This window comes from Paramisgurnus dabryanus, chromosome 3 (assembly GCF_030506205.2).
Source record: "Paramisgurnus dabryanus chromosome 3, PD_genome_1.1, whole genome shotgun sequence".
Lineage (NCBI taxonomy): Eukaryota > Metazoa > Chordata > Actinopteri > Cypriniformes > Cobitidae > Paramisgurnus > Paramisgurnus dabryanus.
In genome coordinates, this window is record NC_133339.1 from 10,760,173 (window position 1) to 10,781,921 (window position 21,749).

Sequence of the window (21,749 nt, forward strand, 5' to 3'; positions counted from 1 at the left end):
TAAAACACGGCGTGGATCATTCACGGGATTCGGCACTAGAACCAGGACAGACAACGAAATAAACCCCAAATAGACAGTACATTTATTAGGGATTATTTTTGTTCAGAAATATATACTCCACTGCCCCAAATCATTATACACTTATTTTAAAAACCAAACAAGGACATGAAATAACTCTATATTGTGAATGTAAATATAGGGTGAGATCTTGGTTTGGATCTGGTCGTGACCACAAAAATTATTAATTAAATTTCAGAGTACTTTATTTACAATGATACTTACATTAAATTACACATAGACATTAAAAGACTCATTTGTATGCCTAAATTAGACATTGCCTCGCATGGCCATCCATTGTTTTTGTATGCTAATTTATGTCCCCAACCCTACATCTCAACCTAACACTCACACAAACCTGTTAACATTTTTACATTTAAAGTGCTCCATTTATAAACCCTTTTACTATTGCTAACTCGTTTATGGCGTTTCACTATGTTTATTTGGATTTTTAGAGACTAGTAAATTATATCGTAATCTGCCCAAATCCTTATGTATCCACTTCCTGCAAATTCCGGACCAGTGTTTATAAAAGCACACACATGCGTGTTGAGACACAGCACAACCGACCTTCAATTCGTCAGCGCGTCCACATCGCTCTCCTCATTGGTTAGTACTGAATTACCGCATTCCTAATAGTATTTCTAATTGGATGTTCTATCAGTCAATCTCCGCACCGCAGCCCGCTGCGCGCTCTGATTGGCTGATCCCCCTTCCCTTTCTTTCGGTGGTGTATCACGGCGGTGGGTCGAGTCGCCGCCGCTGCTGTAGGTATCTGCGGTCGGGCACGTTTATCGTTTCACCCCGTTTACATTTTCCCTTCATATATCAAGCCCGGTTCCGTGCGTGGATCGATATAAGATGGCGGCGGTGGCCCGGCTGGAGGGTCGCGAGTTTGAGTATCTGATGAAGAAGCGGTCGGTGACGGTGGGTCGGAACTCGTCACAGGGCTCGGTGGACGTGAGCATGGGCCACTCGAGCTTCATCTCCCGTCGGCACCTGGAGGTCTTCACCGCCGCGGCGGAGGACACGGGCGGCGGGGACTTTTACCTGCGATGTCTCGGGAAGAACGGGGTGTTCGTGGACGGGGTATTTCTGCGCCGGGGGGCTCCACCCTTGCAGCTGCCTCGATTGTGAGTTATTTCTCATCATCTTCGTCATCTTCATCATCGCTGTAATTGTTGTTATTGTTGTTGTGGTGCAGTACCAGAGCACGTGTTCGCGTCCCTGTCTTCTATCTGCTTTTTTTGTTTCGGTTTCAGAGTTCATGTGTTGTGTCTCAAACCGTAGCACGCACCCTATCTAGGCATTATGTTTGGGGCATCAATACGTGTAGCTACTTTGGGCGTCGTAGTGACGCGTGGTATTTGGGGGAGATCACGTAGTTTGGGCGTCGTTGCAATCGGGGTATGTAGACATTAAAGGGGGTCACTGGCACGTGCTGCACGTGCAGCAGCAGTTGTGGTCATTGTAAAAGCATGCAGCAGTTTTTGGGCATCCCTGGCATAGTATGAGCATGCCGCAGTTTCAGGCATGTGGCATTTTAAGGGCTTTTGTTGTAAGCGCACGCTGCAGCAGGCTTTTGTACATCATAGGGGGGTGAAACATTTTTAAGGGGTCATAAGTACACGAAGCCGGCTTTTGTTATGGGTGCACGTTGCAGCAGTTTTGGGGATCATCGGTGTGTGCAGCAGCATTTTGCTCCTAGCATGAGGATGCAGCAGATTTGGGTTTTAGGCTTTTTAATAGGTCATAAGTCTATGCCGGAAGCTTTTGTCATAGGTGCATGCTGCAGCAGTTTTGGGTATCATAGGTGCATGCAAGGTTTTGGGCATGACAGCTCTAAGAAGCACATTTTGGGCGTTACAAATGATTGCAGCATTTTGGGCATCACATCTCACACCAGATTTGATAACCTCATTGTGCATCCAACATCAAATAACACACACCGGTCAATAAAACATTTTTATTTTATTGATAATGTGTAGCTGTTTCTGATTGGTTTGTTTGTGTTGTACTGAGAGTTAACCTTTGGACTGGATTATGTATCCTTCCTTAAAGTCTTGTTTCAACTGTCAGTCAAAGCTGTTTTTTGTTGTTAACATGTTGAATGTTTATATTTTGATCGTAGTCTATTGTTTGTCAAGTTTCCAATTTTTTATTTGTATTTTTTTCAGAAAAATTTCTGTCTTTGCACAGTCAGTGTCAAATCACTGCGGCAGTTTTGACTGTATTGCACCCTTATGCCTTTGCTTTTTTTAACACATGACCCATATACCTCGATAAAACAATAAAATCTGTCCTCTACAGTATCAACTGTTTTAGATACTGAGAGAAGACTTTCAGTTTCATTTATTTATTTCTCTGATATATATAAACATAAGACTAGGCTTGAGCTGATCATTTAAATGATTAACACTTTCTAAACATGAGAGGCATACGTCATGTCGAGGAGGAGATTTTCTCATCCCTTTGTGTTATAATAAGATTTTTAGTCTGAGGTGTAAATCCATAATTTGTCTTAGGGCTTCTCAATTATGGGCACCATACAAATCACGATTATTTTGATAAAAGAAAACACTTTCACTCCGTGACTTTGAAAACATGCATTATATTTAACTTTGCAATAAACTACATGTGTCAAAGCAGTGGTGCCTTTGAAATGCCTTACAAACACATCGGTCCACCAGCACTCAGTTTATATCTCGCATTTTTGTAAATGTTTCAAATATTGAAAATCAAAAATGATTAGTTGCACAGCCCTAATTGCTCTTCGAAGTAAACCGAGTAATATCATTTGGTGGGTTGTTAAAGGGGTCTTATAGTGATTTTTTTTTTAAACATGTAAAATAAGTCTCTGGTGTCCCCAGAGTGTGTATGTGAAGTTTTAAATACCCCACAGATTATTTGTTATAGCATGACATAAAATGACCATTTTGTAAGTGTGAGGAAAAATGTGCTGTTTTTGGTTGTGTCCCTTTAAATGCAAATAAGCCGATGAAATGCGAACACTGAGTGCCACAATAGTGATTTGTTGAAAAAGAAACTGATAGGATTTTTTTGGGGGGGGGCGATACCGATTTAAACAGACAACTTCTGTCCGATACCGATATTAAACACTTGTATACAATACTACCTCCTCTTGATATTTCTGCAGAACACTCGTTGCAAATGGCGATTTTTTTTTTTTTTTTTTTTTTTTTTTTTTGTCTTTATCCGAGAATTTGAATAAAGCCCACCCCGCAGACATTTTCCCGAAATACTCTAGACCGCATGGATCGCGTGATTAACTACATGTTATTATTTTTTCCCTCATCGCACGTCTGACAAACTATAATTTATACAATTTATTTTGTTTTGGGAAGTATTTAATTATTTTGATAATTATTGTTAGGGCTGGGCGATATGACTCAAAAAATTATCGAGAAAATGTTTTCCATATCAGTCGATATCGATAATTATCATGATAAATAACAAATCTTTACTCCTGTCAAATTTAAAGGCAGATTTTTGCTCCTGAATGAAAATTGTAAAAACCAGACAGTTAATAATGGTTTTAAACTACTTTTTATTCAGAACATGACAAATACAAAAACTAAAATCTTGTTTTAATGCATCTGTATTAAATGTAAATCTATTTGTTATGAAATCAACTAGAGCTGTTCCGAATACCATTTTTTGAGCTTCGAAGCTCTAGTAGAAATAAAATCGAATATTCGAAGCTTCGGAAGGAGGGGCTGAACATATTTTTTCTCTTTAATAAAGGCAGGAATCTGTGTGTGTGTCTGTGGAGGTGTGTGTCTGTCTATCCACAGTTTTATTATGTGGCGGATGTGTTGCTGGGAACTCAAGGGAGTGTAGTGCATTTTTTTCGTGCAATATGGACATGTGACACTTCTAGAATTAATAAACTTTAAAAATACTACAGAACAGCGCAAGCCGGAAGCGGCATGCCTGTCATGCATCATGCGAGAACAGCATTAGTGAAACAAAACACAAGACCAATACTTTTAATAAGGTAGCCTATTTTCTAACAACATTTGTCTAACAAACAAACATTCCCGTATCAGAATTTAGCAGCACAGTAATTACTGACAACGTAGGGTAGGCTATTTAAATAAAACAACGAAAATAAATGAACGAAGTTCAACAAACTGTAATAAAACGGTAGCATACTTTCAAAATCAAGTTTATTTATTATAACACTTACACCATCCAATATGTTTTTTTCATCAGAACAATAATGAAGATATTTTGCAGGAACCCCAGTGCTCCGTCATGCAAGTAAACCGATCCGCACACTTTAAGAGCTAAAGCATATATATCCAATACAAAAGTAATCCCCCATATCTCCGTGTGACATATTGACGTCTTGTGAAGCAAATCAATCAGTTTTTGCAAGAAACTGAACGTTATTTACAACACTATTAGCGTGAATGCCAGAGCAGGAAGCGCGCTTTCCGTTTGAGGCGATCTCTTCCACTAGTGCCGTTTGATGGCTGTTGGCTATGGATGTTGGTCTCTCTGCGCCACCTACAGAGCGGGAGTGTGAAGCGCACTTCCTGCTTGGCAAAAGCTCTGCATTAACGCTGAAAAATATTTATATATATATATTCGAATCTCAAAACTGAAAATCGAATGTCAACCCACCGAACGAATATTCGAATATTCGAATTTTCTGGTCCAGCCCTAAAATCAACACATTTCTGACACAAAAGCAGCAGACTACTGTCCCTTTAAGACCCAAGACAGACTGCTTTAAGTTTCAATATACTGAGTAACAGCTGTTTATGTTCACTTAAACAAGAAAGAAAACTTAGTTCAGTGATCACGCGTGTGTTATACATATACGAGCTATACACGCTGATAAATGGATGTCAAGGGTGTCACTTTGCTGTGGGAGCGCACATACGCAAATATTTACTGCAGTGGTGGATCTGCTGCTTTTCCTCAGTTTCCTGAATTTGTGAATGTCCTGTAAATATACTTTTAAAGCTGGGCGGACGTGTGCGTGCGCAAGGCGGACGCTGAATGAAAGTAAAGTATACTGCACGCACCTGTGTCTGCTGTGTTTGACGAACCCTGTTTGCGCGTCCAACATTACACACAAGAAAATGTTTCCGCGCATTTGGATTCCGTGATTCCGTCCGCGTTATCCGCATCGCGAAAATCATAGGTCTCTACTAATAAATGAATAACTTGCCTCATCTTCCACTCCTTCAAGTCTGACTGTCACTGTAAACCAAGAGCGCGTGCCGCATCCGGAAGTGCTCGCGCAACATTACGCACAGTGCTTAAACATTATCGATCACTTATCGAACTGTCCTTATCGTTTTATCGAAAAAGTTTATATCGGTAAAATTATCGTTATCGAATTATCGCCCAGCCCTAATTATTGTTAAAAATGCTTGATTATGCAACAGACATGCAACTCATTGCCTTTATGCGGTAAATTAATAAACAATCAGTATCGGCCTTTCTCGTGCTGTTGCCGATATGCCGATGGTTTCAAATTCATCAAAAATCGGCCGATAAATATCGACAGCCGATACATCGGTGCATCACTAATTATAATTAGACTCGCTCCCTACATCACAACACAGGCAAAATCTAAACGACCAAATTGTTCACATGCTTGCAGAGAATGGTTTACCAAAACTAATAGGGGTGTCACGATTCTCCAAATCCTCGATTCGATTACATTTTCGATTCTAAGGCCACGATTCGATTCAATTCTCGATTTTTACTTTTTTTTTGAAAGACAAGAAATGACTTTTCCTCGCATGGGGGTTTTTGGGCTTCACTTACCCGAGAGAACTTGTAGAGAGAATTCCTTCTTGCTCGCACATGGACTTAATGCGCGCGTCTTGGACTGGCATCTGAAATAAACACCGCGCTCTCGCATCTGTCCGAAGTCTAAACATAAACTAAAGTAGTAATCCTTACGTATTTGTTCAGTTTTATGCGTTTCATGCGAGCTGAGGCAAACTATCCCTTATGTTTAAAATATAATCCGCTGCATCTTGGCGCCTCATTCTCACGCACATGCAGAGAGCTGCGCTCTGTCAAAATGCAGATCAGTAGGTAGTAATCCAGTTTATGATATGCATTTCAAGGATTTGTAGCAATACATCCCTCGTGTTTAAAATATAAATATCTGAGAGGTTTTTCCCCGCTTGGCAAGCCGACCGGACGTGACATGGGGGCGTGGCAGCATCGACGATCCCATTTTTTAATTCGAAGTTCGAGGCTGTGACTTAATTTCGATCGATTTCGATTTAAAATCGAAATCGTGACACCCTTAAAAACTAAGTTATTGGGTTAATTTTATAGCACTTAAACATGAAAAAAGTCAGATTTTCATGCTATGTCCCCTTTAAACTACACTTATCAACATTTAAGGTGGATCAAAACCTTTCATAGAAGTTGTCTTAAAACCAATACCAATACACATTCTTGTCTTAGGACAACTTTGATTGACTTTTTTGATTCACTTCAAATGTTGATTAGTTTATTAAACCAAAATATAAAAAGTAGTAATGAGAGATGTTTGCATTAAACTGCATGTTCTTGTAGCTCAGTTGGTAGAGTATTGCACTCGCAGCTCAAAATGTTGTGGGATCAATCCCAGCATACATGATAAAATGTATACCAGTAAATCGTTTTGGATAAGTGTCTACTAAATGCAAAAATGTTAATGTACACTAATATTTTTTCTTGCCTCAAACATTTATTTAAAGTCTTACCTCATGTACTAAAGAGATGTGGAAAAGGAGTATTTATAAAATATACATTTTATCATAACTAGATGAACTCGTTACACTGTTCAACACTGAGATGTGAGCGTGTTGGGTATAATGGACTGCGAGATTGTTTGAGTTACAATATTGATCAAGTGACTAAAGAGCATTTAATTAGTAAAGAGTCTCATTCAGTCAATGTCTTTCAGCACAAAGATTTGCTGATGCTCCTGCAGATTTCACAGACAGACCCACATTGCATCTCTAGACCTTTTTTAGCATGGTTTTACTCTGATTTGTTGATTTAAATATGGTAAATAGGTTAATTTGGCATGACATGGTCTTTTTTTAAGCTGAAATCTTAAAATACTTTAAAAACCATCATGGAAGAACTATGTATGTGTTGTGGATCAAATTAAACTGATGGTTTCCTTAATGTTAATACGGTCCATGTGTTTTATCTTTGTGTAATGTAGTCGTCTGTACTTGTTGGAAACTAAACCAAACCTGTCAAAGCCCCATTACATTATACAAGATGTTTGGCGTTTCTGTGTGTATTTGCTCATCTGTTTGTATGTGTTTTGTCATTGATATCTGTGGGTGAGTGTCAGGGATTTCTCACAGGAAGTTGATTGTTCTCACCTGTTTTGCTGAGGCTGTTTACACCTAGTAGTAAATGGCAACAATTATCCGATTCACGGTTTTACATTTCCATTGGCGTGTAAGTGTGTATTAGATGTTAATGATATACAAAAGGTACAAATCCCAAAGTAAACGATGACGTTTATTATTGTTGCCAACTTAAAGGGATAATTTGGCCAAAAATTATATTTAACCCATGATTTACTCGATCTCAAGCCGTTTTAGATGCATATGTCCATTTTTCAGATAAACACATTTTCAGTTATTTTAGAAAATGTCTTAGATATTTCAGTTTATGAAATGCAAGGATATGGGGTCCATCTCCTTCAAGTCCAAAAAATATGCATCCATCCTTCACAAAAGTAATCCAGCCAGCTCCAGGGGGATAAACAAAAGCCTTCTGAGGGTAAACTGTGCGGTTTTGTAGAAATATCCATATTTAGAACGTATAAATGAAAATAACTAGCTTCCGATAATACCGCCATCTTAAGCCCGGGATACACTGCACGATAATTGGCTGTCCCAGACGAAAGATTGCCATCGTGAAACAATCGTCGCGATTTCTGTGATCTTGGCTCTTCATCGGTGGTCTTATGTCGTACAGTGAGTGAGGTTCAAAGACGGCCGTTTTCCCGGTCTTGCGTCCAAAGATAGCCTACAATAGTTTTCTGACAGTTAGGAGGATCTTATAGGAGTACAAAAATCCTGCAGTGTATTCCGGGCTTTAGACACCGCCACATTCAGGAGAGAGTATCAGCGTAGTGTATGCTCTTTTCGTAGTGACATGTGATAAATGCAGAGGCACAGATCAGCAACAAAGAACCCTCCACAAAGTGCATACACTCACATCCGAATGTGGAGGTGGCTAAGATGGCAGCGTTACCGGAAGCTAGTTATTTTCATTTATAAAGTTTTAAAAAAGTATACCAAATTATTAAATTCATTCTCTGCAATTCTCTTTGTGACGTAAATTGACGACGGCAGTGTGGAAGCATTTTAAAGTGTCCGAAAGAGTGTGTGCTATTTTCGTCCAAAAGTTTTTTTTTTTGCTGAATATTTGGTGCATCCCTGATTTTAATGAAAAATCTTACAAATTGTGGCTTTAAATCTACTTTTGGTCCAGGTGTGTGCTATTTATCTATTTGTACTATCTGTTTCTGAAGATTCATTCCTTAAATTTATTTATAGTTCAATCTCTGCATAAATTTGACAGCATCATCCCCATAGGGTGTCATCTTAAACACTCAGTTCTGTTTTTGTCCTTGTCACGTCACAACAGCTGCGATGTCTTGGTGTCAGAAAACTCAGTATTTTTCTTCAGAAAGAGTGCAAGATTTGGCACGAATCAGGCTGACACATTAAATTGGGTTTTACAGACGGGGGGCTTAACATACAGAACCAAAGCTTTCTTTATGAGGCTGTTTATACCTGGTATTAAGATGCGTTTTGGTTAGTGCTGTGACGGATCGCAGTTGATTTATGTGTATCATGACCTACAGTTCGCCTTGCATCCGATTCGCTGATAAATAGGGAAAGTTTATAATTTGCACGTGTTTCAAAGGCTAGCAAATGTTAACATACAAGTTATTTTAAACAATTTAACCACAAAAAGACCCTAAAGTGAGCAGTTTTCTGTACGCATAGACACATATGCAGTTGAATGTGTCCAGTCCAGCTCCAGTCAGACATTATCATCCCTATGCCCTTCAAAGATCAGAACTCTTGATGTGTAAACTTTAGAGAGAATTGCACTACTGAGTCCTTTAAAATACATTGGGTGAATAGAGCAAACATAAACAACGTAATGTTTTTATTTGGAGCGACTGTTTATGCTGCGACCTCCATCTGTGTGCGTGCGCATTTAAGGGCACTCAAATGTGCACACGCGGAGAGATGAGTTTCAAAAAGCAAGCGAACATAAAGTCTTTCTGGTCTTGACAGGGCACATACATACAAACAAAATAATCTCCACAGTATTCTTTTTTTAATAAAAACATTTGTTTATGTCTTAAGTGTATGTATAGTCATAAACCAATCTGCGCTTATTTGGTCTTAAAGAGACAGTAACCTCAATTAACCTACTTAAGTCTGTGTCATTAATGTTAATCAAACACTCAAAGACAAAGAGAAAATCACTTTTGTAGCTCTAAAAAATTATAATTATATTTATTTATATTTCTGTTCCTAATGCTAAGGCTTTTCGATCTTACTTAATTCAACTTTGTTCTTTTTTTATAAATGTTTGTAATATCTTTATTTGTTCTTATTAGAATTTTCCCAACCCCATTTTTACTGATCCAAAAAATGATTCCATCCGTGCCTCAAAAATCGTAATGTTACCCGAACCGTAAGTTTTGTGATTCGCCACCCCTAGTTTTGGTCAATCGGATTCCAAGTTGACAAGAGAGACACGTTTACACCTGGTATTTTAATCTATGTCTTTTGTCCACTTTTGACCGCTTATGTCCTGATTACTGAGGAAGTGGTCTCTGGGTGAGTTCATCTGCTTTCGTTTAATCTACTTTCGCTTTATTAATGTGTGTTTACGCAAAAAGTTAAAACATTGTGCTTGATACATCACACATTAGATCAATAGGCGGAGAGTAGGCAATGTTCTGTGGCTGTTCGAAGACTTTTGACCACATGTGCATCTACACCACAAAAGCAATCCAGCCGAATGCGTTTTCGCCCAGGGCTGCACGATAATGCACATGTGGCTTTAAATTTAATCCAAATTTCACTGACAATTGGGGCAATTTCGCATTAATTATTCCGGACGTATCGTCAGTGAACTACAGCTTTGTGTAGTAAATGTCGCTCCATTTGAGAGCAGGTGATGGCCATTTACTACTAATAGTAAGGAAGCGGCTTTACTGACGAGATGTGCATGACTACCGCATGCGATTTTTCTGAATGCTGTTGAAAGTGAACGAGCTCATAACGTTTTACACTCCTTTGCATCTGTATTTAGCGTCATCCACTTATAATCTGATCGACCAAAACACACTTTAATACCAGGTCTAAACACCCTGTGTCATTATTGAAGACAAACAGTTTTGTAGGAAATACTGTAGCATGGTTTTGGGGGCCAGGAGTCGTGTAACTTTTTTTAACTATATCATGATGACACTGTCATGGTATTGTACCTCATACTTACCTCATACTTCCTATACTTGATCTCTTGTGTGTTTCTGTGTGTTGGATTGTCTTGTTTTGTGTGGGTAAGACAAGAGTAGATGTGCAGTAACAAGCCCAGATCACACAAACACACACAAAGACACACACAGTAAGGAATGTGAGGGCTTGGGGTTCAAACATTCCTGTTTCAAGAGCTTCACACGGTTGCCATGATGGAGGTGAGAAAAATACAACACAAAGACATTTAAATGTTCATGAACACAGATTTAGATGTAGATATCTAACACGGAGAACTGTCTCTGATGTTTATTTAAAGCATAAAAATGATTTATTTTTGACTCATGAAGGTTTATTAAGGACAACACGTTCATTATTGTTTTCTTTAACAGATGTATTAAAGCTTTAATAATATACATTATAGTGTTTACATTTAGCAAAATTAGTTTAAGTATTATAGTTTGGTATCAGAAGATGTTTGGAGTGGACCAGAGAGAAATGTTACGGTGTGTCAAAGTACTTCATAGTCTTTTAAAATAATGGAGCAGATGCATCATGTTTTTCAGATAAATGACCTAAAGGAAAAGTCTGGGAACGTCAAAAATGCTAATAAAGCATCACATGGCTTCATTCATAACCATTGCTGCATGAAAAAATCTGCTGATGTTTTACCACAGCAAAGATCAGATGAAGCTCTTCTCATACACTATAAAACCACAGTTGGTACCCTGTTCACATTACACACTCAATATCTTAATGTGCATCTTAATTTAGGCCCTTTTTAAAAAAAATTCTGATCTCGGATCAGTTTTTGCATATGTGCAGCCTTTGGGTTTTGTCTGTGTGGTCAGTAGAGAGATTGGCTCATGATTTTGGCAGGTTATGGTTTGCATTTATCACTAGATGTGATTCAAATGCTCTTCATTACTTTTTACAATTGTTAGTAAATAAGCAGGTGGGGTCTTGCCGTGCCCCATTGCATTTTGGGATAATTAAAGACACGACTGTTTGCATGTGTGCTGGCTTGTGTTTAGGTCTTCAGTGGCTGACGTAGAGAACAAAAATACATTACACGTTACCAACCGAGCACTCAATCGCTTAAATCTCTGCCATTCTCAAGACTGCTAAAATCAAGTTGTTTAAAGGGATAGTTCGGCCAAAAATGATATTAAACCCATGATTTACTCACCCCCAAGCTGTCCGAGTTGCATATGTCCATCGTTTTTCAGACAAACACATTTTTGGATATTTTAGAAAATGTTTTAGGTCTTTTAGTTAATTAAATGTGAAGTTACGGGGTCCACGACCTTCAAGTCCAAAAAAAGTGCGTCCATCCTTCACAAAATAAATCCAAACGGCTCCAGGATGATAAACAAAGGTCTTCTGAGGGTAATCCGCGCGGTGTTGTTGTAGAAATATCCATATTTAAAACTTTATTAACGTAAATAACTACCTTCCGGTAGCGCCGCCATCTTAGACTCCTCTGTATTCAGGAGAGAGTATTAGCGTAGTGTACGCACTTTTCTTAGTGACGTATGACAAATTCGGCGGGCGGGGGCACAGAGCAGCAGCAGAGAAACCTCCGTAGGCTGCGTAAGCTCTCATTCTGAATGCGGACGCGACTAAGATGGCGGCGCTACTGGAAGGTAGTTATTTACGTTAATAAAGTTTTAAATATGGATATTTCTACAACAACACCGCGCGGATTACCCTCAGAACACCTTTGTTTATCATCCTGGAGCCGTTTGGATTTATTTTGTGAAGGATGGACGCAGTTTGTTGTTGCGTCGAGCAAAGCACTGCGGTCAAAGTTCAAAATAGTTTAACTTTTGCGCTGCGCTCTGTGACGAATACCCGCGCGGCCAATAGAAACGGGGCTTCCAAACAAAATGGACAAAAAACTTATACTCGGAATTCACGGAGCTTTATAATACAAGTTTACGCTTCTATAGAGACATCGGAAGGAAAGCCGTGTCATGGAAAACAACTAGCAATTCAAGTTGGCATGTCAGGTGTGTTTTAAGTCAAGTAGCTTGTTGTAGGTGGGCAGCTTAAAGTTAACGTGAAATGGAGACGGGCAAAATCAGTCTCTGTATTCCTCATCCACTATTTAACCCAAATATAAACACTGGAGAAATTTATTGAAAACCCCGCCTACTTTGGTCTGGCCAACAGAGCGCAAATCGCTTGGCTGTGCTGAACACAGCGGCGAGGGCAGCGCACACCGCGTCCTATGTGAAAGCCACATGAGAATTACAAGGAAGACAAGGAATTATTTAAAACAGGAATTTCTCTGGATTTACAAATTCTTTTGGAACTTTTGGGATAATTTATTACACAACTGCATTAAATATGTCACACTGTGCAAGTGGTTTTTGGATATTTTATTACAAAAATCTTACATATTCTGGCTTTAAATATGCAGCTTTCTACAATGTTATTTTTAGTATCATACTTTGAAAAACTAGAATTTTTTGATGATTTTAACCAAATTGTCTTACAGTGCACCACAATAAAAAAAATATTAGTATGTGTGTTCCCTGGGAATCAAACCCATGACACCATTTGATTTAATTTTACACATTTTTATTCTAAAAATTAGGGCTGCATAATGATTAATCACAACTAATTAGGGCTGGGATAAACGATTATTTTTTTATGATTAATCTAGCGATTATTTTTCGGTGCATCGATTAATCGAACAATTCATTTTATCAGTCCGATTCGACTTCGATTTGATTCTCGATTATCTCCCCATTAATTAACTTATAGCAATTTAAACATGTTGAATTACATGTCTGAATGAGAAAAAACATGAATTCCTTAACACTGCAAAAAATAAAAAAGACCATACAAGTGCAAAGTAATGCATTCTTAGTCAGAGGTAGCATCCGATAAAACATTTTGCAGTGTTTGCAGCGCATACTGTGCAGTTTAGTAACAGTATAAAAATCTCAAGTTCACATTACTTTATTTTACATGCATTTATGAGCAAAACCTCTTGAATGCCCCTTTTGATGGTCAGTGTAATTTTTCTAACAGTGATTTGTTTAATCCACATTGTTTTCGTCTGTTTCAGTCCATGTAATGGACAATTATAGACTTAAGAAGCTCTTAATGGCTCCGCCATTTTGGGTCTGACGAATCGACGCACATATTTTGCGTTGCCGTAATCGATGACTTCGACGCGTTGTCCCAGCCCTACAACTAATCATTTGCAGAATAAAGGTTTTTGTTTACATCATATATGTGTGTGTGTGTGTGTGTGTTTATATATGCTTAATCATTATACATAGCACAGACACATACATGATGTAAACAAAAATGTGTATTCTGCAAACGATTAGTTGCGATTAATCGTTATGCAGCACTGTTCAAAATTATTAAAATAAAATCGGTAAACCCTAAATTTCAAAATAAATGCTTTATTGAACATGTTGATTTATGTGTATGTTAATTCAGTTTGCATCAGTTTTTATGTATAAGCGATGTTTAGTTGTGTTGTGGTGGAAGAGACGCCTCGTGTACTCCTGGAGCTGTTTGTGTCAGATGGGATATTAGTTTATCAAGGGATGCTTAATTTTAGCATTGCCAGGAGAACAAAGCCTGCATCTCTACATGACGTCCCATGAGCCTTATCACCACTGTCATCTCTGTTGTAGTTAAGTGTTCGTTTGAAGCACATTAAGTGTGTTTACATGCAGTTCACCTTTACATTCATGCATTTGGTATGTTAATGTCTAAATTCAAGCTATACATTTCTTTTATCAGTATGTGTGTGTTTCCTGGGATCAAACCCATAACCTTTGCACTGCTAACACAGAAACAGTAGCACAAATGTCATGCAACAAAAAAAATCACATTTTAAAACTTAATTTTTTGTTTACATGTGAACACTTTTAGTTGGCTCTCTTTTATTTTACAAAAGCACAAGTATACATGCTCCTATTTAAGTTATCACATTGAACCGAATGGTGTTGCAATGACAATTATTTTTTTGCAGTCTCCCATCACAGGCTTTGGGTTTAAACATGCATGTTGAGACCAATGTGTTTTGTGTAGCATAGCTGATTTTGACCGCTGCTTCTCTAGTTGATGATTTAAAAGCAGACTCATTATTTACGGATTAAAATAATTAGCTGGTCGATCAGGCAACCATCAGATTTGTTTGCAATAGATTTTGAAAATAAACTCCTTCTCAAATGATGCATGGGTTTCATATGTATGGTCGATACATGCACAACCTTGTATAACAGGTTATTAGCGGATGGTAAATCTCTATCTAACGGTAATGACACGCCTGTTACTCCGCCCTGATGTTTTGGAGCTGCGAGGCTTTTGTTTGATGTGTGATCTCATTCCTGCGTTCGTGTCGGTGCATGTTTGATGCCGAACTGATAGTGATAATGTGTCTTTCTCACAGGTGCACCTTTCGCTTTCCCAGCACCAATATAAAGATCACCTTCACAGCGCTAGCCAACGGCAGGCGTGAGAAGACCGAACCAGAATCTCCGGTCAAAGCCGTTCAGCCGCAAATCTCCCCTCTTACCATCAACATACCGGATAACATCGCCCACCTCATGAGCCCTCTGCCCTCGCCCACCGGCACCATCAGGTACAAACACGACCGGCACGACCCATTTATTAAGATGTCATGTTATAGAAATAGGAAGGGTTAGTCTGAATGACTGCAGCTGTTACTCTATTGAGAGCTTCACATCTGATTGAGTTCAATGCAGACAAATGAGCGGCAGTTTCCTGCCCTTGACATCAAAATTACACATCTTTATTTCCTCTCAGCATGGATGCTGATATATTTTTTCCTGTTTTCCACCAGCGCTGCTAACTCGTGTCCGTCCAGTCCTCGCGGTGCAGGGTCCTCTGGGTATCGGATGGGTCGAATCGTGCCGGACCTGCAGCTTATGAATGAAAACTCTCAGTCTGAGAATGACAAAGATGCCTCTGAAGGCGACAGTCCAAAGGTGCCACAAATCATAAACACTTGATGAGAAACATATGTCAGACATTGTAATTTCACACACCACCATTAGAAGCAGATGAATGTTAATGATCTAGTGCTTGGGTCTTCAACAAGGGTTCTAGGGTGGTATTACCAAGGGTCCTCCAAATTTTTTTTTGAATTCTAATAAAATTATTTTTAGAAATTAATTAGACATCAAACAAAAATGCATAAACTCAACAATTAAGAGAAAACGCTTCCCTGGCAATGACCAGGTTTTACGGCAATGCATGTACTGGGGGGTTCCTGTTCCTTCTTTTTATTTATTAAGGGGGTCCTTAGCCTGAAAAGGTCCTCTGATCTTTTGCATGTCATTGTGTAATGCATGTTTTTGTGTGCATTTTGAATAATATCGATACATTTTAAGACATTTTTAAAACGTCATATGCACATTTGCATTTCAACCCCATTATCAGTAAGGTTTTATTTAATCAGTCATTCATGCATGAAAAGTGTATTTTTATCTTGAAGTCAACATAAACAAAGACAAAGACAATTTTTTTTGTTGTACACAGGATGACTCGAAACCTCCATACTCGTACGCTCAGTTGATCGTTCAGGCGATCACGCTGGCACAGGACAAACAGTTAACACTAAACGGCATCTACACGCACATCACCAAGAATTACCCGTACTACAGGACAGCAGATAAAGGCTGGCAGGTCAGTATCACATCACATCAGACAATGTGAATGACTGTAATTTAATAAAACATTTTAATAAAAATTAAAAACATTACAAAAGACTTTACTTTTGTAAGTAAAACGCTCTGTGACTGACTGTCTCTTTTTTTGTCGTTTCAGAATTCGATTCGACACAACCTGTCCTTAAACCGGTACTTCATCAAAGTCCCACGTTCTCAAGAAGAGCCAGGCAAGGGTTCGTTTTGGAGGATAGACCCCTCGTCTGAGAGTAAACTGGTGGAGCAGGCGTTCAGGAAACGCAGGCCGCGGGGAGTGCCGTGTTTTAGGACCCCGCTAGGACCCCTGTCATCCAGGTGATGTGTTTAATACTGACGCTTTAAAACCTCACAGCATTACGGCTCTTTTAGACTTCAGTACAGATGGGTTTATGTTTTGCTTTTGGTTTAGATAAAAAAAATTGGAATTTGTGGCCAACTGATGTGTGTTTGATGCCGACTGGCAAACAACAAATACATTTTTTTTTTAAGTGCATCGAGGTAAAATGCAATTAAAAGTGTATTAGATCACATTATTCATAGCAAAATTTGAATTGTTTATTATTTTAAATGTAGCATTGAAATTGAATAATTAAATGAGAAAAGTTTAGTAAACAATTTGGACACAGTCGCCGTGAAAAGGAAGTGACAATCAACTTTACTTCCGTATTGTGACACATTTCCGAGTAAAACTGATTGTCACAGTGGCCGTGGCTTGTGTTTTTAACTGTGAATTGATTGGATGTAGAAAAGTAGTCGTTTTATTCAGAAATTTAACTCTCAGCAGACTTGACAATAAGTGGGGGCGGAGTTTAAGGATGCTTCGCCCAAGCTGTCTAGCTGATGTCATCAGAAAATGATTGTTACTAGATGATGGAAGCACATTTTCAGATTTTGATTAAAGTTTATGAATTTTTAACCAAATAATGACCCACAGATTTACATTATTACATTGCAAACTAGCAAAAACTGTTTATTGGTTTATCATTAGTAGCAGAAAACAAGTAAATAGTTGATTTAGCAAAATAACAGTAATCTTAAATGTTGCATATACATAAATGCATCCTAACGCTATTTTTTTTTTTTTTTTTTACAGAAGTGCTCCTGCATCGCCCAATCACTCTGGAGTGCTTTCTGCCCACTCCAGTGGTGTCCAGACCCCTGACAGCCTATCACGAGAGGGTTCACCTGTTCCCATGGAGCCAGAGCCCGCCCCTGCCCCGCCCCCTACCGCTGCTAACATCCAACCCAAACTAGCTGTGATTCAAGAGACTCGTTTTGCCCCAAACACTGCAGGTACACAAACTATCAAACATTTTCTTAGAGACTAAACATTATTAGCCAACATTAACTAGTTTTATTTACGTACAATAGGTTTGTTACATCAATAAATAACATGAAAATAATTAGTTAAAGTTATTGAATTTTATGTCATCTATTGGAATAAGCTGATTTAGCATTTTAATTGTTGTATTTTGTATAGTCTGTACATGTGAGTCCTTTTGTTTCGTGTGTTTCTTTATAGTTATTATGACTGATTGTCAATCTGATTTAATTTTCTTTTTGTCTCAGGGTCTCCCATCACCGGTCAGCCGGTTCTTATCGCCGTCCAGCGTCAGTTAGGCCAGACCATGAAACCCGTCACGTACGCCGTGGCCACACCCGTCACGTCTTCAACGTCTGCGCAGGCGCTGATGCAGACAGTGCATGTGGTACATCAGATCCCCGCCGTGACACTCGGCAACCTGCAGCCCACCATTAAAACAGAGATGCAGGAGAACGGAGAACCGGAGGACGTCAAAGGTAACCACATTTACACCATCTGTGAAAATGACTAAAAATGATGTATCACACGTGCCACGCCAGTAGATGGCGATGTTACTTCGTAAAGAAACACTACACACCTGCATACAAATGCATTTACTTTTACAGAGCAATAAAGACAAAAAAAAGTCAAGACGGCAAAAGCATCAAACAGTTTTGTTTAGATGGATAATAAGGTAGATGTGACCCTGGACTATAAAGCGGCAAATTTTTTAAAAAATTGTTGGAAAGGCGTTAAAAAACCCTGGATTCGCTTGTAATTGTATAAAAATGAAACGTGCAGATCAATAATTATTGCAATAAACTATAATCGAGAGAGAGAGAGATTTATCTATAATAGATATATGCAGATTTTATATTTACATTTATATGTAGCCAATAGATTTTCTCTTGCACATAATAGACATATTAGCATTGCATTTGCTATGACTGTTCATTGCATATTAGCATTGCAGTTTCTATCAAAAGATTTTTGTTCATCCTTATCTGCACAGCTAGAAAACAACTTGAAAAGTAAATACATTGGTGTAGGTTTTAAATGCTGATGTAACTAACTCATGTGTTTTCTGTCTCTTTTAGTGAAGGTAGAGCCGCTTCCTGCTATCACTCACCCGTCCATCATAGGCTCGGCCAATAGAATCATTCAGAGCAGCTCTGCAGCCACGCCCCTCCAGACGGTCACCATAGTGCAGCAAGCCCCATTGGGTCAGCACCAACTGCCAATCAAGACTATTACCCAAAATGGCACTCATATGATGCCCATCGCCACTGCGATACAGAGCCAGGCAAACTCGGGTAATTTTTGCTCATTATTTAACTATTTAACCCATTATTACGTCAACACATGAAACTAATTTTACATACTATCCATATTAACTCTTTCCCTGCCATTGACGAGTTATCTTGCATAAAAAAGTGTTTCTGAATTTTGATGTTAATTTGCAATTATCCACTAGATGGCACACTTATTTACCCAATTTATGAAAAAACTGAAGCCAAAATGTTATTTACTAATTTCAACCCCTCTGTGTATGTTTTGATAATCGTTCTGAATCTGATCTCTAACAAAATTCCTTCACAAAAATGCAATTATTTCAGCTGCTTAGCTAAATTTATTTTTAAAGAAAAATACCCATATTTAAGAGTTTATAAGCATAGAAAAAAATATAGATAGGATGAAACATTTTTTCCCGTTTTGATATATTTGTATGTTTATATATTTATAGCAGACAATTTTCCTGAAAGGCTTTTTGTAAAACTTGTGAAAATCACAAAAAATGCTTGCGGGCAACTTTTCATCAAATGGCTGGTGGGGAATGAGTTAAATAGGAAACGATATGAGCATCCTTAAGGTACCTGGATGGTGAAAATTCAGACCCATGCAAACTTGAAATATGTCAAGTAAGGAACGTTAAAAGGATAACACTTTCTCGCCCTTTTCTTTCTCTCTCTCTGTAGTGTCAAGTCCGTTACACCTGTTGGCCGCTCACGCCTCCGTGTCCGCCTCCCTCCCTACAAAACGTCAGAACGGGGAAAAGGCAAGCGATCTGCCGGAGAGCAAAAGAATAAAAACGGAGGAAGAAGAACAAAAAATGACATCTGACCCGAACGGAAACGGCACAGAAACAGACTTCACCAACCAGCGCTCCAACCACGACTAGTTCTTCATTAAACGTCACCATCGTCTCCACCCGCCATCACTTTTTAGCGTTTATCTGCCCTGACAGTTTTTATTCCGTACGGCTCACAGTGCCAAAACTAAACCATCGGCCAACCGTCATCAAAGCTACCGTGCGATCTCATGTCAAAAAAGAAACACATCAGCAACGACCGCACGGACAAGTAGTCAACTTGTGTCTGTTATTGTTGGATTATGATGTTTATTCACAGATCTCCTTCGAGCAGCTGCCAGTCCTTCAGTTTATTTATTTTTTTACTTGAGAGCCCGATTAAACAAACAACAGAGCGACTGCCATCTGGCCCATAACCTCGGCCATTTTATTACAATCTCGCAGATGTTCGGATGAAAGCATTTGATTCTGTTCTGATGTTTTAACGAATCACACGTTGGTCCTGGATGTTTTGTCATGTGTGATGCCCTCAAGCATCAACTCCTGCATCACATCTGGAGCTTCGGAAAATTCCAGGCCCGGTTTCGGTACCCAGCAAATTCCAGGAGCATCACGGCACCGTGTGTTGTTTACACTCGTTGGAGAAATCCAGAATACTGGCACCAGGAATCTGAATTTCTTTGCGCTGACGTAGGCCTGAATCCATCATTCCAACATGCGGTGGACCGGAATGACATCTTGGAATTGAACGGTGTTTTGAAATGAACCACAGTTTTTCCCAATCCAGCGTGAGTGTGTGTTGTGTTTTTGTATTAGCGAGTGCTAGGGCTGTGTGTGGAGACCTGTCTCAGCCAAAGGGATCGAAATATTCCTCGACGTATCCGATTTATTCCCAAAATTACGGCAGCTAGACCATCGACAGCATCCCCCACACGAATTCCTGCAGCCGTCGTAGTGGATTTATGCAGTATTTCCTCGTTCATATGTGAAGCATAGGATCTGGACGTTTTTCATGATAGAGACATTTTAAAAAGTCATCAATAATTATATATATATATGAATATATATATATAAGCAACATATGGGCGGAAGAGGTTATTCGGAAAGTTGTATGTGGACTGTGTCTCTTCTGTTTTGTGAAACGACGTCATTTCTTCTGTAAAATGGAAAAACGATGAATCAGTGGATTATTTCCTTTGTCTTTTGATTTTTTTTTATCTGTCGAATCCAAGCAAAGTGACTTTTTTACACGGACATATTTTCATATTTTCACGGAGATGACGTGTCATTTTCATGTGTAGTTGAGCTGATCACGTGATGGACTAGATGAACATAACTGAGCCGTCGATTAAACAAATAAACCCCCTCCCCAAAAAAAGAGGACCTGCTTTGAATCAGACCAGAGCTGCACTTGATTTAAGTTTTTTGTTTGGTTTATTCCCTCCGTCTGTTTTCTTACTTTTTATTTGGAGGCTGTTGTGGTGAAGGCCGACTCTGTTCAGACCTGCGAGTCTATCTACAGATTATATATGTTTCAAACAAAAGCAAAAAACGAGATTGATGTTTGTTCTGCTTCAGTGGGTAAATGCTTTTTTTTGTTTTTTTATAAATTAATTTAAACCTTACATTCACGACTGTCTCGTCTTTTTTTTATACAAAATTTGGCTTGCCAGATAAATATTACAGTTTAAAGTCATTTGGAGCTTATACATAACAGTTTTTTGATTGGTGATGGATGTTTAATGTAAAAAAGGATAAATTAATGTTCGTCACAACATTTTTGAACTATATACTGTATATATTACAGTCGAGCAGTTGGGAGTAAACCACCATCACATAGTGGTTTTTAGTGCTGGTTAAGAAACTGGTTTAACTGGTGTGCCTTTCTGGACAGTAGGCCTACTGTAGAACTCGATAGGACACAGGACTTCCAAGAGGGCTGTAAGATGACAATTAAAAAAAAAAGATTTATTTAAAGTGCGTGTAAAGTCTGATATTTTTCTATTACCACAGAAAAAATGTATTAACCACCCAAACAAATTTAAATGAATAAAAAACGCCAAGTAAATATAATAAGTTAT

General features: G+C 38.7%; 1 protein-coding gene across 1 annotated transcript; it reads left to right on the forward strand.

The window, feature by feature from the left end:
* Positions 1-440: 440 nt before the first annotated feature.
* Positions 441-21,293, forward strand: foxk2b (forkhead box K2b). Its single transcript, XM_065278224.2, has 9 exons — positions 441-1,190; positions 14,998-15,189; positions 15,412-15,556; positions 16,110-16,256; positions 16,398-16,591; positions 17,370-17,569; positions 17,846-18,076; positions 18,677-18,892; positions 19,556-21,293. Exons 1-9 carry the CDS (start codon positions 919-921, stop codon positions 19,756-19,758), a joined length of 1,800 nt encoding a protein of 599 aa, XP_065134296.1. The 5' UTR covers positions 441-918; the 3' UTR covers positions 19,759-21,293.
* The last annotated feature ends 456 nt before the right edge of the window (positions 21,294-21,749 follow it).

Excerpts from the sequence above, each read along its gene's own strand:
- foxk2b (XM_065278224.2), top strand. The coding sequence starts at position 919 with ATGGCGGCGGTGGCCCGGCTGGAGGGTCGCGAGTTTGAGTATCTGATG. Across the intron at positions 16,257-16,397 it reads CAGCAGATAAAGGCTGGCAG|AATTCGATTCGACACAACCT; the intron begins GTCAGTATCACA and ends TTGTCGTTTCAG. Across the intron at positions 17,570-17,845 it reads TTTTGCCCCAAACACTGCAG|GGTCTCCCATCACCGGTCAG; the intron begins GTACACAAACTA and ends TTTTTGTCTCAG.